Here is a 14,601-nt window from a genome sequence, read left to right on the forward strand (position 1 = left end):
AAATATGATCTATGTTAATGTTGGTATTGAACAGTGTAAATGGTAGAGCTATAAAACAAATATCTAAATTTAAAAATCTATTTTTTAAAAGTAACAGTGAAGTTTTTTAGCAATAATGGTTACTAACATGGTACTTTCCAATGTGTTTCCTGGCCCCCACTTGATTCTTTCTCCAAGCAAAGAGCCAGTTCTGGTTTTTCTCTACTTCAGAGGAGTTGGAGAGACTTCAGAAGACCCCAGAAGGTATTCGTTTTCTGTCTGCAAGGAGCACCTCCTTGGAAACAGTTGCATCCAATGTGAAACTTCCTTGCATTTTTTATTGGCCTCAGACCAACTGGTGGCCATTTTGTTGTGTAGCCCACAACTGTGTTCAAAAATCCAAAAGCATCTGCAGCTCTAATAAAATTGAAAACTCTTGCTTTAAAGGAATGCCAACAACCATAATCTTTGGGAAGCATACCTTCTGAAATAATGCTGTTTGATGCAAGTCCAGTGCACTTAAGCAGTTTTCATAGTCAGCTTTGCTGGAAGATAAGCAAATCATAAGGTTCCAGGGGTTTAATTCACCTGTTGTTGTTTTTTTTTTTAAAGAAAGAGAAACACAAGAATGAAGACATTATTGGATTGAGCCATTCCTGAAAGCAAAATATTTAAGTAACAATGAAAACTACAGATTCAAGCAGCTAGCCGGGTTGGTCTGAAGCAGCAGAACAAAATTAGAGTCCAGCAGCACCAAGATTTATTCAAGGTGTAAGCTTTCATGTGCACGCACACTTCCTGAGACATGATGAGAACTACAGTTAGAAATCTATACTCTTAAGAGTCTTTCATTCATGGGAAAAATAACGGGAAATTATTCTGATATCCAAAGTGCTGGTGTATTTTGAATGTTCTACACCTAGATACCATGCAATGAACCTGCACTAATTTCAAAAACAAAAGCTACCAAGTTTAACACAGAGTCAGCCAGTCAAAGAGAGGTTTATTTCTTTTACAATGCAGTCCTCATAGTAACGCTGTCTGTGTCTATGGGACAGGAGAGGCAATTTCTCACTCAGCCTCTAGGGAGCTATCTCAAAATTTCACCTTTTTAGAACTAGCATAGCTAGAACTTTCCTTGATTCTCAATCCAACGATTACTGTGACTGTTCCTTTCTCAGAGACTCAGAGTAACAATTAGTATTTATTTTCAGTGGGAAGCATGATATGGCACTAGACAAAACCACAAAAAAAATCCAAACAACTGCAGCCCAGGGGGTCCCATGGGTTAGAAAATGCATTCTTTTGACAGGCCCTTGGGTCCACAGACAGGTGGCTGGTTCAGCCCCATCTTTTTCTTGTTAAAGGCCAGAGCTGCAGTTAGACTGAGCAAAGCAGGACTTGTGGCTGTGCACTGCACAGCAGCTGAATCTTTACCTCTCTCACACCCATCCTGTAATAATAGTTGTCTGTAGGGTCTGTTTCCTATTGTTCTTTTCAACTCTTGACAGCTTGCTATACAAATTAAGCAGTATATTTATAAACAGTATCCCAGAGTATAACCAGACATGCCAATCCTTCGGCTCCCAAATGTCTTTCAGACAAACAGAAAACATTTGAAAAAAGGGAAACTCTTTGCCCCCTTCAACCAATTTCTGTGATCTCTGTTGCTCTCTAATAAGTTGCCTGATCAAGAGGGCTGGATTTCTGCTAGTGCTCTATTGCTTGTCTTCTTACTTGGATTAAAAAAAAATTAAATGTAGTGTGTGAGGAGAAAGGGGCCGATGGACAGCTATATTCAGGCATGTTTAAAACACTACAGAAAAGGTTTGGTAATAAAGGGGGAAATCTCTTCAGCCCTATAGATTCTCTATTTCTTACTAACAGTTGCCTGATCAAGTGGAGGGAACACCAGGCATACTATCCCCCCTCTTCCAAAGATTTCAGTAGGATACAACATCCTTCTCCAAAAAGTGCAGCCTTGTAATACAAGAGCATGGAAAAACAATGCCAATTGGTTATACCTTGTATTAGCAAGGGGGTTAGCGAGAGGTGGAGGGGGTGAGGTGTTGAGAAGGTCATGGATACAGTGAAGGTGGCTGTTCTGGATATCAGGAGGCAGTGGGGGGGAAAAAACAATGGATCATTGTGCATGTGGAGTGAAGCTTGACTCTGAAGCAGTTTTTTTTTTGGGGGGGGGAATGATGTGACATTGTAGTCCCAAAAATACATAGAAAAAGTGAGAAAAAACCAAACCAACATCTATGCAGAGTCTTGTTAGACTCTTATGTAGATGAAAACTTTTACCTAGATAGCAGATGATAATAGGATTACTTTATTCTGATATATTTTGCTCTCCAGACTAACCACTTGGAATGCCTTGAATGGGCATTAAGACGGACAAAGAATTTGTTGCCATAGAATGACAAACCTTCTTTCATCTGAAGAGCTTTTGAAGTGGGAGATAATATTTTGCTAATGGAGACAGCAAAGGAGAGAACCAGCAGGGTGGACTGGCCTGAAAACAATCCTGGGCATTGCCTTAATATCTGAAGTCTGAGAAAGAGCTTCTTTGAAGAAGTTGCTGTACAAAATAGGTTTTTAAAAATATGAAATCAGGGAACAGATTTCATGAAATATGCTTTTGCCAGCAACCTTGAAAAACTTCCAACAGTTACAGATACTGAGGCACAGTGGTGCATGAATCAGACCAGAGTTCAAATCATTGGTTATCTGAAACCCACTTCTATCAAGGTTATCTATTTATTTATTTAGATATTTATACCTGCTAGTTGTTGTGCTTGGCAAAGATGACAAAATGCAGGCAACATTTGTGACCTGGATCTCCACTGACAGAGAAGCGTCCAGTGTCACACCCAGGCTCTTGACAGTAGCCAAAGTTGTTTGTTGGACTCCACCAAGAGCCAGGAGTTGCACTGGCTCACCTGGAGCCCACCAAGCCAGTCAGGGGACCTTTGCCTTAGGTGGATTCAGATTCAGCCAACTCCACTTGAGCCAATTCACCACAGCCTCCAGGCAACTGGCCATGAAGAAGGCTGGTAAAAGCATGATAAGTAAACTGATCAATAGCCAACTGTTCAGGCAGCCCTGGGCAGTGTCTTTCATAGCAATGCCACGTGCATATTAGATGGTTATAATATTTACCTGCCCTGACCTGCCTGTCTCAGGGTAGCCCAATCTCATCAGATCTCAAAAGCTAAGCCCTGGTTAGTACTTGGATGGGAGACCGACCTCCTCTATTCATCTCTTGCCTTGAAAGCCTTACAGATTTTTACCACCAATGGCTGCCCTCATATTATGGAAATCTTTATTTGATCCAGCAGACTGGGCTTTTGTTTTTTCAGGTCACTCGATAACCATGGCTAGAAACAAAATTCTGGGAATCACACCAACAATTTGGTTATTGCTATGATGAAGAGACTGTGCAGGGCTGTTTCTATTTATGACAGCAATCTTCTAAGGAGATGAAGAAGTTCTTTTTAATGATTAGTTATTAGCAGATCTGTGCCAGCTGTGAGCACAGCTCCATGCAAGCCATTTGCACAGCTTCTGGTTTAGTAAACTGCATGTCTTGTGAAGACTACGTCTTAAGAATGAAATATTTTTGTACAACTGACCATGGATAAAATAGCTGATTCGTGCCATCTGTTCTTCACTGACATTCAAAACTCCCTCTGCATTTAATATTCTGAAACATTTAATATGCATTTAATATTCTGGGTCTAAAGGGAAATAGACTTGAAGTGGTTACCAACCTAATCCACAACTTGGTTTATGCCATAATATTCCCATTGAAATTACTGTGAGTCTGTTCTGCCAGTAGTGGAGACCTCCTCTGATGGAGTGGTCTCACGTTGTAGGCTGAAGAGGCCATGTTCTGCAGGCAGAAAGCTCTCTGCCTTGGAGAAACGCTCTGCCATTAGTGGAATGGAATCATAGTATTCAAACTGGATACTTTGGATTTAATTGGTTTCTGAATCAGGTTATCAGACAACAAACAATGTTAAATTGAAAATATTCTGATGTTTCTTCACATAAGGGACTAAGAAGAAATTTTCAAAAACAAATAAATGGCAAACTTTACTTGTAAGACACTATGAATAACTTTCACAATGAAGGGAAAATACATGTCAACCCTTCTTTAAAGACAAACATACCATACCACGTCAGAGCAAACAGATCACAGAACTCCAAGCACTTCACAATGTTTTTTCTAGGTCTTGAGTCCTGGTACTTTGGATGAAACCAAAGGGTGTGTAGAATGTGATCATCATATTGACATTCCAAGGCCAGTTTCCTAAATGCTGAATGCATGTGTCAGGAATGCATGTGCTTCTGGTTGCTGTGGCAATGTCTCAGAGGTCCCAGGAGGCATCGGCAGTGGCATGACACCAAGCAAGGTTGGCCCTGGCTAATATTTTGATGGGAGACCTCCAAGGAAAGCCAAGGGTTGTGACACGGAGGCAGGCAATTGAAAACCACCTCTGAACATCTCTTATCATGAAAACCCCATGGGGTCACCGTAAATCAGCTGTGACTTGATGGCAAAACACACACACATTCTAAGAAAAGCTGTTCCCTGTAGTAATTTGGCACCTTCTTCGTTTGGGACACTATTTTTTCAATTAATTTGATCCTACTAGCAGTAGAAAACAGCTCAGTGATGAACAAAAACTCATATCCTGCCACAAAATTAGTTGATCTTTTAAGGCAGGGGTAGTCAACCTGTGGTCCTTCAGATGTACATGGACTACAATTCCCATGAGCCTCTGCCAGCATTTGCTGACAGGGGATCATGGAAAATGTAGTCCATGAACCTCTGGAGGACCACAGGTTGACTACCCGTTTTGAGGTGCTACAGGCCTCTTGCTCTTTTGTACTGCTACAGACAAACACATCTGCCCATCTTGATCTTGGTCCTACTAATAATGTATGAGATTTTGAAGCCCCATCTCTGACCATTCTTGCAGAGCTTTTCAGATGTTTCAGAAGACATTGGTAAGCTATGGGAAACCCATGGAGTTTCCATGGCATTTTCCATCCTTTCATGTCAGATATTCATACAAACTTATATCATTACAGGTTTAAATTGAATGAGAATTGGACTGTGCATTCAAATACAAATGTTGATCTTTGCTTTCAAAAGGATGTGCATTCAGATGTACATTGACATTATTAACCCCTCTGCTAGCTTGCACAAAAGTTTGTACAACCAAATACTATTCATAGGGCATTTTCACACATTGAAAAAAAATAGTGTTACGCCAGCAAAATGGCGTAACACTAAAAATTATCGTGCCTCAGCCATTCCTCACCTTCTGGCTCTCTCACTTTCATCTGCCACCTTCTCATGCTTCTTGAAATGGCAGAAGAGAGCAAAACACTTTACATGGGCCTCTTTCCCACCTGTCAATCAAACAGCCAATCACCTTTCACAAAGTTTTAAAGGGCCTGCAATGCCAGCTAATTTTTTAAAAGTAAAACTTCTCCATTACAATGCCACCCCTTATGGAATCATGAGCCTTGAATATTTAAAAAATTAATCTCATTCCTGATTTTTTTTTGGGGGGGGATTTTAAAGAGGCATACTTTTGTATTTTAACTGGGGGGGGGTTGCTTTGTCTGCCCAATTGAATGCCTATTCATTTCTCCATGCAGCTGGCTTAAAAGAAAAACATCTCTGAGAGAAGGGAGAAGGAGGCAGGTGCAGGGGTGGGAACTGGAGGCGGAGATAGCGTTACTTCAGCTCCAGACATTTCCTTAGCATGTGGCTTGCTGGTTGTTCTCCTGTAGCTCATGCTTTTTAGCTGGGGGAATCCACTTTATGTGATTTCCCAGCTAGCACTTTAAAATGAAGGATGTAGCTACCAGTTTACTGCTTGCATGCTGGATGTTGGCAATGTTGTGCAAAACGCCAAAAATATGGCATCTGCATAAGGTGAGCATTTCTCTATATTTATCGGGTGCAGAATGGCCCATAATTTTCCCTAACAGAAAATAAATCAAATAGATTAAGACACATATCTGCAGAACCATCTCTAGCTCACAAAACCTTTCTATCCAAAAGGGCTAGAAACTTTAAAGTGAACGTTGAAATTGTCAGGATGATTCAGTGACCCATGCCAATTTTTTTTTTTTGGCTTTTCTGCATGTTCAGGGGCCAATGAAGCTTTTTAAATGTATGTTGTAAATATATGAAATGAAAAGATCCCTGGTTCTCCTTCAGGAAGGGAAAGAAAGAAAGATTAATTATAGGATTTAGACCCGTAAACTTATTTCAGAGAAATGTCTTTAGTGTAACTTCTAAAAACATTGGATTTTAATGCTATAAAACTCTTTACACTTTTCATTTTACTTTGAACCCAATTCCCCTGTTCCTTCTCTGTTTCTCTGTCATACAGAAGTCTCACATATTTTTTCAGAGAAAATCCAAACAGACAATCTCAAAAATTCTCAACTAAATTTACTAGTAATGTGAAACTATTTTTTTAAAAAATCAAAATGATCACATGTCTACAAATGTAGGCTTAAATGGAAATATTTGCTGAAAGCCAGAACTAAAAAAAAATGCAACGGAAATATCTATTTTGCTTTCCAAGCAAAAATTAATACATGCAACATATGTTTCAAATTGAGAAATTAACGTTCTGTGTATATGTGTGGTGCTTTCAGTCTACATTTAAGAGAAATAGGTTGAAATGTAACATTTTAACTTATTTATTCCATGATACTTTAAAATCGTGATTGTTAGTATGTTTCTTTTAAAGTGATTAAAAACAAATTTAGTAATGTTCCAAGAACCTTTGTGCTTATATTAGCATCAATGGGTCCTCAGCCATGTTTATTTAACCTTAACTCTGTTTGATTGTTTACACTGAATTCAGTTTACTTAGGTTTACTTAGGTTTTCCCAAACTTTTGTATTTATAAAAGCTGAGCTTCTTGTGACCCCCTTCAATTCAAGATATTTCCTTTACCCTCCAGTAATGAAAAGAACAAAAGACCCAGTGTCTTATTTATTTTTCTAAATATCTTTCATTCACTTAAAAAGGTGGGTTGTTATGTCAGAAAATGGTAACCAGATGTTTACTGAATGCATTAGAATTTTTTCCCTTTTGCTTTTATTTTCATTTGCAATAGTTATTCCTCCCCCCCCCCTCCCATGAAGGAACATGTGTACAACTTGCATTCAACAAGGATAGATAGTTTTCTGGCTGTGATTGCAGTAGCCAGTCAGTGGCCCATTGAGTTGAGAAAGAAGGAGTAACAGGGAAACTTACAGAATTCCCTTTCTCACATCTTCCTCCAGCCAAGTTTCTCTCCCCCAAGCTGCTGTTTTGCTTCTCTTGATTGAGGCTTGGCTGGCAGGCAGGAATGTGTATGTGCACCTTGCATATAATTTGATGCTAATTTAATATCTTCCGCTCCAGGTAGGAGGCTGTCTTTTCATTTGTTCTTTCTCCCTGCCTGCCCTTTTTTGGACAGCCCACATTTTTAGACTATTGTCTTCTTGACCATGGTTTCAATAATAATAATAATAATAATAATAATAATAATAATAATAATAATAATAATAATAATAATAATAATAATAAAAACCCCAGCCAATAGCAGCTAGAGTGGGGTAGATAGGAAAGGGAAAAGTTAGACCCCCTAAAACTATAATTCTCATATCTTATTTATTCAAGGAATATATTGAAATTTTGAAACTGCTACTCTGCTAAAAAAAATCTGTAAAAAGGTATATGCAAAAGAAAGTGCTGTTTCAAAAAATGAAAAATTGCAGATGAGCAGATCTTTAATAACAGATCTTTAATGTTTCTTTAATGACAAATGGAGAGCTGAGTGTTTCTTTGCTTTAAACAAGGATAAACCAGTTTGCCTGAAATGTCTTGAAACTGTCTCAGTACTAAAGGGATACAATATTGAAAAGCACTTTGAATCCTGTCATAAGAAATACTCAATATATCAAGAAATGATGCACATGAATAAGATAAAGTCACTCAAAAATCAATGGTTTTGCTGCAAAATAATTTCAGAAAGCCTGTTGAGGAGAATCTGCCTACTGTGAGAGCCAACTATCTTGTTGCTATATGTATTGCTGAGAGTGGTAGAAAATTCACTGAAGGTGAACTTGTTAAAAACCACATTCTTAAAGTAATAGAGGAAATGTGTCCTGATAAAATAACTTGGACCATTTCTGCATGGAAACAGACAATGCATGCCACTTCCTGCTTGCAAATGCATGATGGTAAACCTCATGTTTGGCCACTTCCTGACTGCAGACTCCGCCTGTGTTATCCCAGTGTCTCGTTGCAGCTCCCCACTTCCCAACAAAGCAGCAGAGAAGATGAAAGCATAGACAACATGCAGGTTTCCACCCTGCTCCTCGGGTTGTCAATCAATGCAAGCCACCAATCCCCTCGCAGTGGTGGTTTTGGGGACTCAAACATCCTTTGCCTCGAGTCCCAAAATTAATTTTTAAAAATATACTTGCGTATTGCTACAGGATCACGCCACAACAATAAAACATTTTTTCAAGATTTCTTTTCAGGATTCTTTGTATAATTGTCTCAGTTTATGTTCAAGTAGATTTTTGATAGGCTGGCCATGGTATTTGGTCCCTGATGACTTTGTGTTCACAATAAAGATTAAAAATACAAAACACATAAGCCATGTTAATAGGGAGAGGTCTGCTTCATCACGTGACCCCCCCTCCTCTTTCCTTGTTCATGAATGTGTTTTAGATAGGGTTGCTGTCCACTCCCAATATTACTGTGCATGCTGAAGAGAACATGATAGCACATTTTATTTCCACTGATACACAGGCATGTTGCTTTGTGGTCCTGTAGCAATTAAAACCTGCAAACAATGAGAGACTGGGCAGGGGGGCAAATTACTCATGCAGAAATGGTCTTGATGTTAGTTGTGTTAGTTGCACAACCTTAATAGAATATGGAGAAAAATCAGTTTAAAAAAATCAGTTGTGTTGCCGTAGCTCATAGTGAATCATAGAATCATAGAGTTGGAAGGGGCCATACAGGCCATCTAGTCCAACCCCCTGCTTAACGCAGGATCAGCCCTAAGCATCCTAAAGCATCCAAGAAAAGTGTGTATTCAACCTTTGCTTGAAGACTGCCAGTGGCAGCTATATTGCTTTGGAAAGTAGTGACTTTGCTAATACATGTTTAGTCTGTGACCTACTATAATTTCTGTGGTCTCCCCACCCCTAAAATGACTGGACCTGCTTCTTTCCTCTGTTCCATCTGCAAAAGACTATAGTAACATTTCTGGGCAAGAATTATATGGGGAATTTATGATGCCTGTTGACTTCCTACATTAATTTCTGTACCATCCATATACAGGCATACAAGTCTTTGTTCTTAAAAAGAGGAAGGTTTATTGAATCATATATATTATATGTACATAATGTTGTGAGAAAAAAGAAAGGGGAGGTTATGGTGGAGAAAGAGGGAAACAAAAAAATTGGGTAGGAAGAGAAGAAAAATAATCTGAAATCTAGGAGTTGTTGATTCTACTGAAGTACTGCAAGAGTTGAGTCTAGTAGCAACTGAAAGCTCTAGAGATTTCCAGGCTATAAGCTTTCGAGAGTCATAGGTTGCTTCATCAGATTGTTGAGATTGGCAGATTGCTGTAGTAACATTGTAGTGGTAGTGTAGTAACACAGCTTAGGGGCTTTTTGCACGCCTTCAAAATCGCACAATGGTTGCTAATTGAAAATGCTATTGATTTGCCATAACGCACGACGTCATCGACAATCTGCCACACACCTGAAACCAATCTGCAAAAAGCGCTTCCTTGTAGCGCTTTCAGGGAAATCCCCAAAAGTGGATTCACCCTCCGGAAAGCGATACACTCCTGCAACCAATCTGCAACACTAGCGAAAAAGACCTGTGTGTTAACATTGTTGCGATTTCTACAAAGTCCCTCCCCCTGCCTCTCTTCTCTGATCTTCCGGCGAAGCGATCGCCATTTTTTTTTCTCCGAGCGAGCGGGGATAAACGCACCAGCAAGCCTCTTTCTGTTTAGAGGCTTCCCTGGCTTCAGTCCTTCCCCTTTAGTCACTAAGCACAAACCACAGAAAAGCCCGTTTGCTGATGTATTTTCCCATTAATTTTTACACATTCATTCAGCCGAAAATTGGGCCCGTGAGAGGGGGGGGGGATTTTTTTTTTTCACTCAGAGGCAGCGTGGCAACGATCAAACGATCAAACGACAGCTCAAACACACCAGGCAGCTGGATGGGTCTCTCCGTTGCAACGAATCTACCCAGATTCGTTGCTATGGGTCTGTTTTTTTTTTTAAACCTTTCTTAAAGGGAAAGGGGCTGTTTGGGAGCATGCTAACGGCTGCCCATTGGCTGCTTGACGGCCAGGGGCGGGACAGCTCGGCAATAGCGCTTCCTTTCTAGCGATTTCTGCCGAGACCGGAAGCCTGTGGGAAACGCTACAAAACGCAACTGGATTCCACCACAAAGGCAGGTATGCATAACGACGAATTCCACTACTTTAAATGGCGATTTTTCATTCAGTGACCAATTTGCAACAAAGATCCCGGTGCGTAAAGGGTTAGTATTCCTGTAACTCAATGAAGACAGCAATTAAACTAGGTCAGTGGTAAAAGGAAACCAGGCTAACAAAAAAACGATGGCTAGGTATGAAGAAAATAGACACTGGCCAAAGCATCATACAACTAAAAGAAGCAGTGCAAGATCAAAAAAGGTGGCAACAGTTGACCCATAGGATTGCCAAGAGTCAGACTGAATAGCTAACATCATCATCAACATATTTTGCCAAATGCCAACAACTGTTACAACCATTCAAACTTATTTGCTTATCACTCATTTGTTCAAGGGACTACACAGCTTTTACTTTTTCATTTATGGAAGCTGAACACATACCCTGTTTTCTACTGAACCACAACATTCTTCTATGAAAGTCTGTATTGTCTAAACTGACTGTCAGCTGTTTTCCAGGGACTTCAATAAAGATCTTTCATATCACCTGCTTCCTGATCATTTGAACTGGCAATGTCTAGAATTGAACCTGGTACCTTCTGTATGCCAAGCAAATACTCTGCCACTGAGCATAGCCCTGTCTCAGCTGTGCATTCACTAGCACAATGTGAATGGATACTAACCACGCACCTCCTACTATCTGAGCAGCATGAGCATGGAAACACATAGTTTAGTGCAGTGACCGAGCAGTGATATCAGGGCTCTCTCAGCCTCACCCACCCCACAGGGTGTCTGTTGTGGGGAGAGGAATGGGAAGGCAATTGTAAGCCGCTTTGAGCCTCCTTCGGGTAGGGAAAGCGGCATATAAGAACCAACTCTTCTTCTTCTAGTATGTTCCATAGCAGAAGTGAGTTCCTATTTTACAGGGTAATTCTAAAGACATTTTCTTAGACTAAGCCCCATTGGATGACACAGGACTTACATATGAGCAGACTTGCATAAGCTTTCCTGGTAGCAAGCCCTACTGAATAACATGGACTTAGTTCTGAGTAGGTCTGCTTAGACTTACTCCCTTAATTGTTCATATACAGACTATTTTCATGGGAGGTGGTCCTACTGAGTGGGATTGTGAGTAAACCTACTTATGATCACCTATTTAGGATTAACAAGAGGCCTTTAGGATTAGTCCATGAAGTAAAAAGCTACATGGGAAAGTAATTTGTTTTAAAACTAGTAAGAATTCAGGAACAGGAGAGAGGGTAAGTAATGCTTCATTTTTTCCATTTATGCCATTAGCCTCAATTATTGGTTCAGAGCCAGTTTTCTACAACTCTTTACAGTATCCATCTTAACATGTGAAGGAACATGAACTTGAAACTGTTTGGGGGGAAAATTACTTGACGGCTACTAAATTATATATGGCAAGGACAAGCAATTCTTGTTTTGTTTATCTGACCATTTTCATTTTATATGTATTAGTCTATATTGCCTAAACCTTTTAAGAACTGCCTCCAAGGAGCATATTTTTATAATTTAGAATAGTTCTACTAGAAAAATTTTATGACACTACATAAACTGTATGTCTTCAGAAACTAATACATCACATATTATAGTTTCAAAAACATACAAAAATGTAGCTTAGCAAAGGGATAAACAATGTTTCTCCATATGTTTTCAAGGAAGGTAATAAACTTAGCATGTAAGCTAGTTACTTAAATTTATTTGAAAAAAATATTTTAAAAAACTAGGAATTGGATCAAGCCACCAAACACTTCAAATGGAGTAGAATTAGCAGCAGAATTTTTGCTTTAAAATGGCATCTCTTGAAATTTTCTGATACAAATTACAAATATGAGTACATGAGTTCAAGTTTCCAAAGCACATAGAAAAAATCTAAATAACCCGAGCTATATTTCTTCCTAGTTACAGGAGGGGGCTTATCTTACAGGCATAAAATAATATAAAAGCAATAACAATAATACCTTCACGCATTCAGTCAAAGTTGATAGAGAACTGGAACAAACAACCAGCAAAGAAGCATGACTTAGTGAAGAAATGAATGTACCAAACATTTCTTCACATGGCAAGCATGTCTAACCTGATCTTTTCAAGCCAATGGGGTCAATTTTCTCTCACCTCATGGTGCACCCTGGATAACTCTAAAGAACTAGAACTGAAAGACAGTCATAGAATCTCCTGGCTACACTACACACATGGAAACAATCAACTAATCAAATAGTACTTCTCAGGACTACTTGACAAGGAGTATAGGAGACTGCATCTGAATCTGTCAAATGAACATTGAGGATAGAAACAAGTCTAAATGCCAGTACTTTTCATGACACTTACTGGCCAATAAAATAGATTTCATTCTTGTTCAAAAAACTTTATCTTCATAATGAAAATCAAGCCCACTTAGGGATGTCATTACCCAAGTGGGACCTGGGAACCCCCCCAATTTTATAGCTCATATCTAAGCAACAGAGATCAGTCCCCCTGGAGAAAATGGTTGCTTTGGAGCATTATACTCAATTGAGGTCTGTCTCCACCTCAAATCCTGCCCATCCCCAGCTCCACCCTCAAAGTCTCCAGGTATTTCCCAACTCAGAGCTAGCAACTCTAACCCCACCACAGACCAAACATCATAGGATACAAAGTTATTAGCATCACATACCATCATCAGCATAGTGGCTTATGCCCCAAAGCAATATTGAAAAATGGAGATGGAGTCGACTGAAGATGGCGCCATAAAAAAGCTGGACTTCTGTTCAGCTCTTAAGCCATGCCGAGGGTCAGGAGCTTCTGCACCTGGCTGACCTGAGCAGATACGCAAATCTGCTCGCCGGTCGCCCCAGGAACCGGGAACGGCATCCTGAGGGTCCTACAGATCCGTGGGGAGGTAGGGGGACCGAACTCCCCGGATTAATAGCGGCCTGTGCTCAAGGTCACGATGGCGTCCTTGTCGCAAACAACTTTACAAGCTTGAAACGACCAGCTGACCTTACACTCTTCCCAGACCATCTTTTACCAGATTGACAGCAGCGTTGACAGAAGCTGAAGCCCACAACAGTAAGGATTGAAAGCTTTCTGGCTTTTCTCTTTCTTCTCCCACAAGCTTTTCCCTCCCCCCCCCTCAACCAATTCACAAGCGAATTCCCTCTTTCGTCAAGTGAGAGACTCCCAGCTAATTATACCCACTAACCAAACAAAGAGAGAGCTTTGAAGATTTGTCGGTGAAAGTTCAGTGGGGGAATTTGATTTGATACGGAGATCGACAAACTGATAATTTGGGATCGCTCGTGCTCCCGCGAGACCTCACGAGACTTTCTGTTTATAGTCTGTGACTGCCTAGAACTATGGAAGAAATAACTAAGGCACAGCTTTTCCATTTGTTATGCAAAGGAAACTCAAAGATACTGAAAGCAGTCAATAAGCTGGAAAAGGAAATCCGTGGGACTAAGGGGGAGCTTTTGGATGGAGCCCATGGTCCGGAGAGACCAGCTGATGACGTAGCTCAGCTAACAATAAATCAAACGAAACCTCAATGTCTGGAAGTTAATCAACTGGAGGGAGAGAGTGCCAGAGATGTAAAAACCCAAAGTACTTTTGAAGAACCTGGGAAAATAGATTCAAGGAAGGAAAGTACCGAAAACCTGGAAGTCTACTCAGAGCAGGAAATGATTTGGATCAGCAAAATAAAAAGAGTCTATTCAAAAGCGACAGCAACCAGGAAGCTATCAGGAGATATTCCTGTGCGACCAGAGGAAGAGATCCAGATTGATAAAGGATTCAGAGTCTACTCAAAGGCGACTGCAAGCAAGAATCAAGTAAGAGATTTCTTTGGCCCAGACAGAAGGACAATCAGAAACACTCTACTATGGAAAAAAACACAATTTCATTTTCTGCGACCACCTGAAGGATGAGTTGAACAATGGAGTATTCTCCTGGCTTCCTGTGGGAAAGACAGCAGGACAGGACCAATATATGAAGGGAACTGACTTTATATCATCTAAGACAATAATAGAATATATCCTTATAATAGATTATACCCTCATATGTATCAACAACTACTTTGCTAAGAAAGATGGTAATAACTCCTAGATCAGGATTAATATGCGATGGGAA

The 14,601-nt window shown here is 40.0% G+C and overlaps 1 protein-coding gene across 6 annotated transcripts in view; it reads right to left on the bottom strand.

Moving 5' to 3' along the window:
- The window catches only part of CPED1 (cadherin like and PC-esterase domain containing 1), a 126,968-nt gene that overhangs the window by 91,310 nt on the left and 21,057 nt on the right, over positions 1-14,601 (bottom strand). For all 6 annotated transcript variants that reach the window (XR_013231138.1, XM_077338396.1, XM_077338395.1 and 3 more), the window contains one exon: positions 461-567. Coding sequence is in view for 5 of the 6 variants with exons in the window: in XM_077338396.1 (XP_077194511.1) it covers positions 461-567 (107 nt within the window). In the remaining variant the exon portion in view is untranslated. The remainder of the gene's footprint in view (positions 1-460; positions 568-14,601) is intronic.

This window comes from Paroedura picta, chromosome 5, assembly GCF_049243985.1.
Source record: "Paroedura picta isolate Pp20150507F chromosome 5, Ppicta_v3.0, whole genome shotgun sequence".
NCBI lineage: Eukaryota > Metazoa > Chordata > Lepidosauria > Squamata > Gekkonidae > Paroedura > Paroedura picta.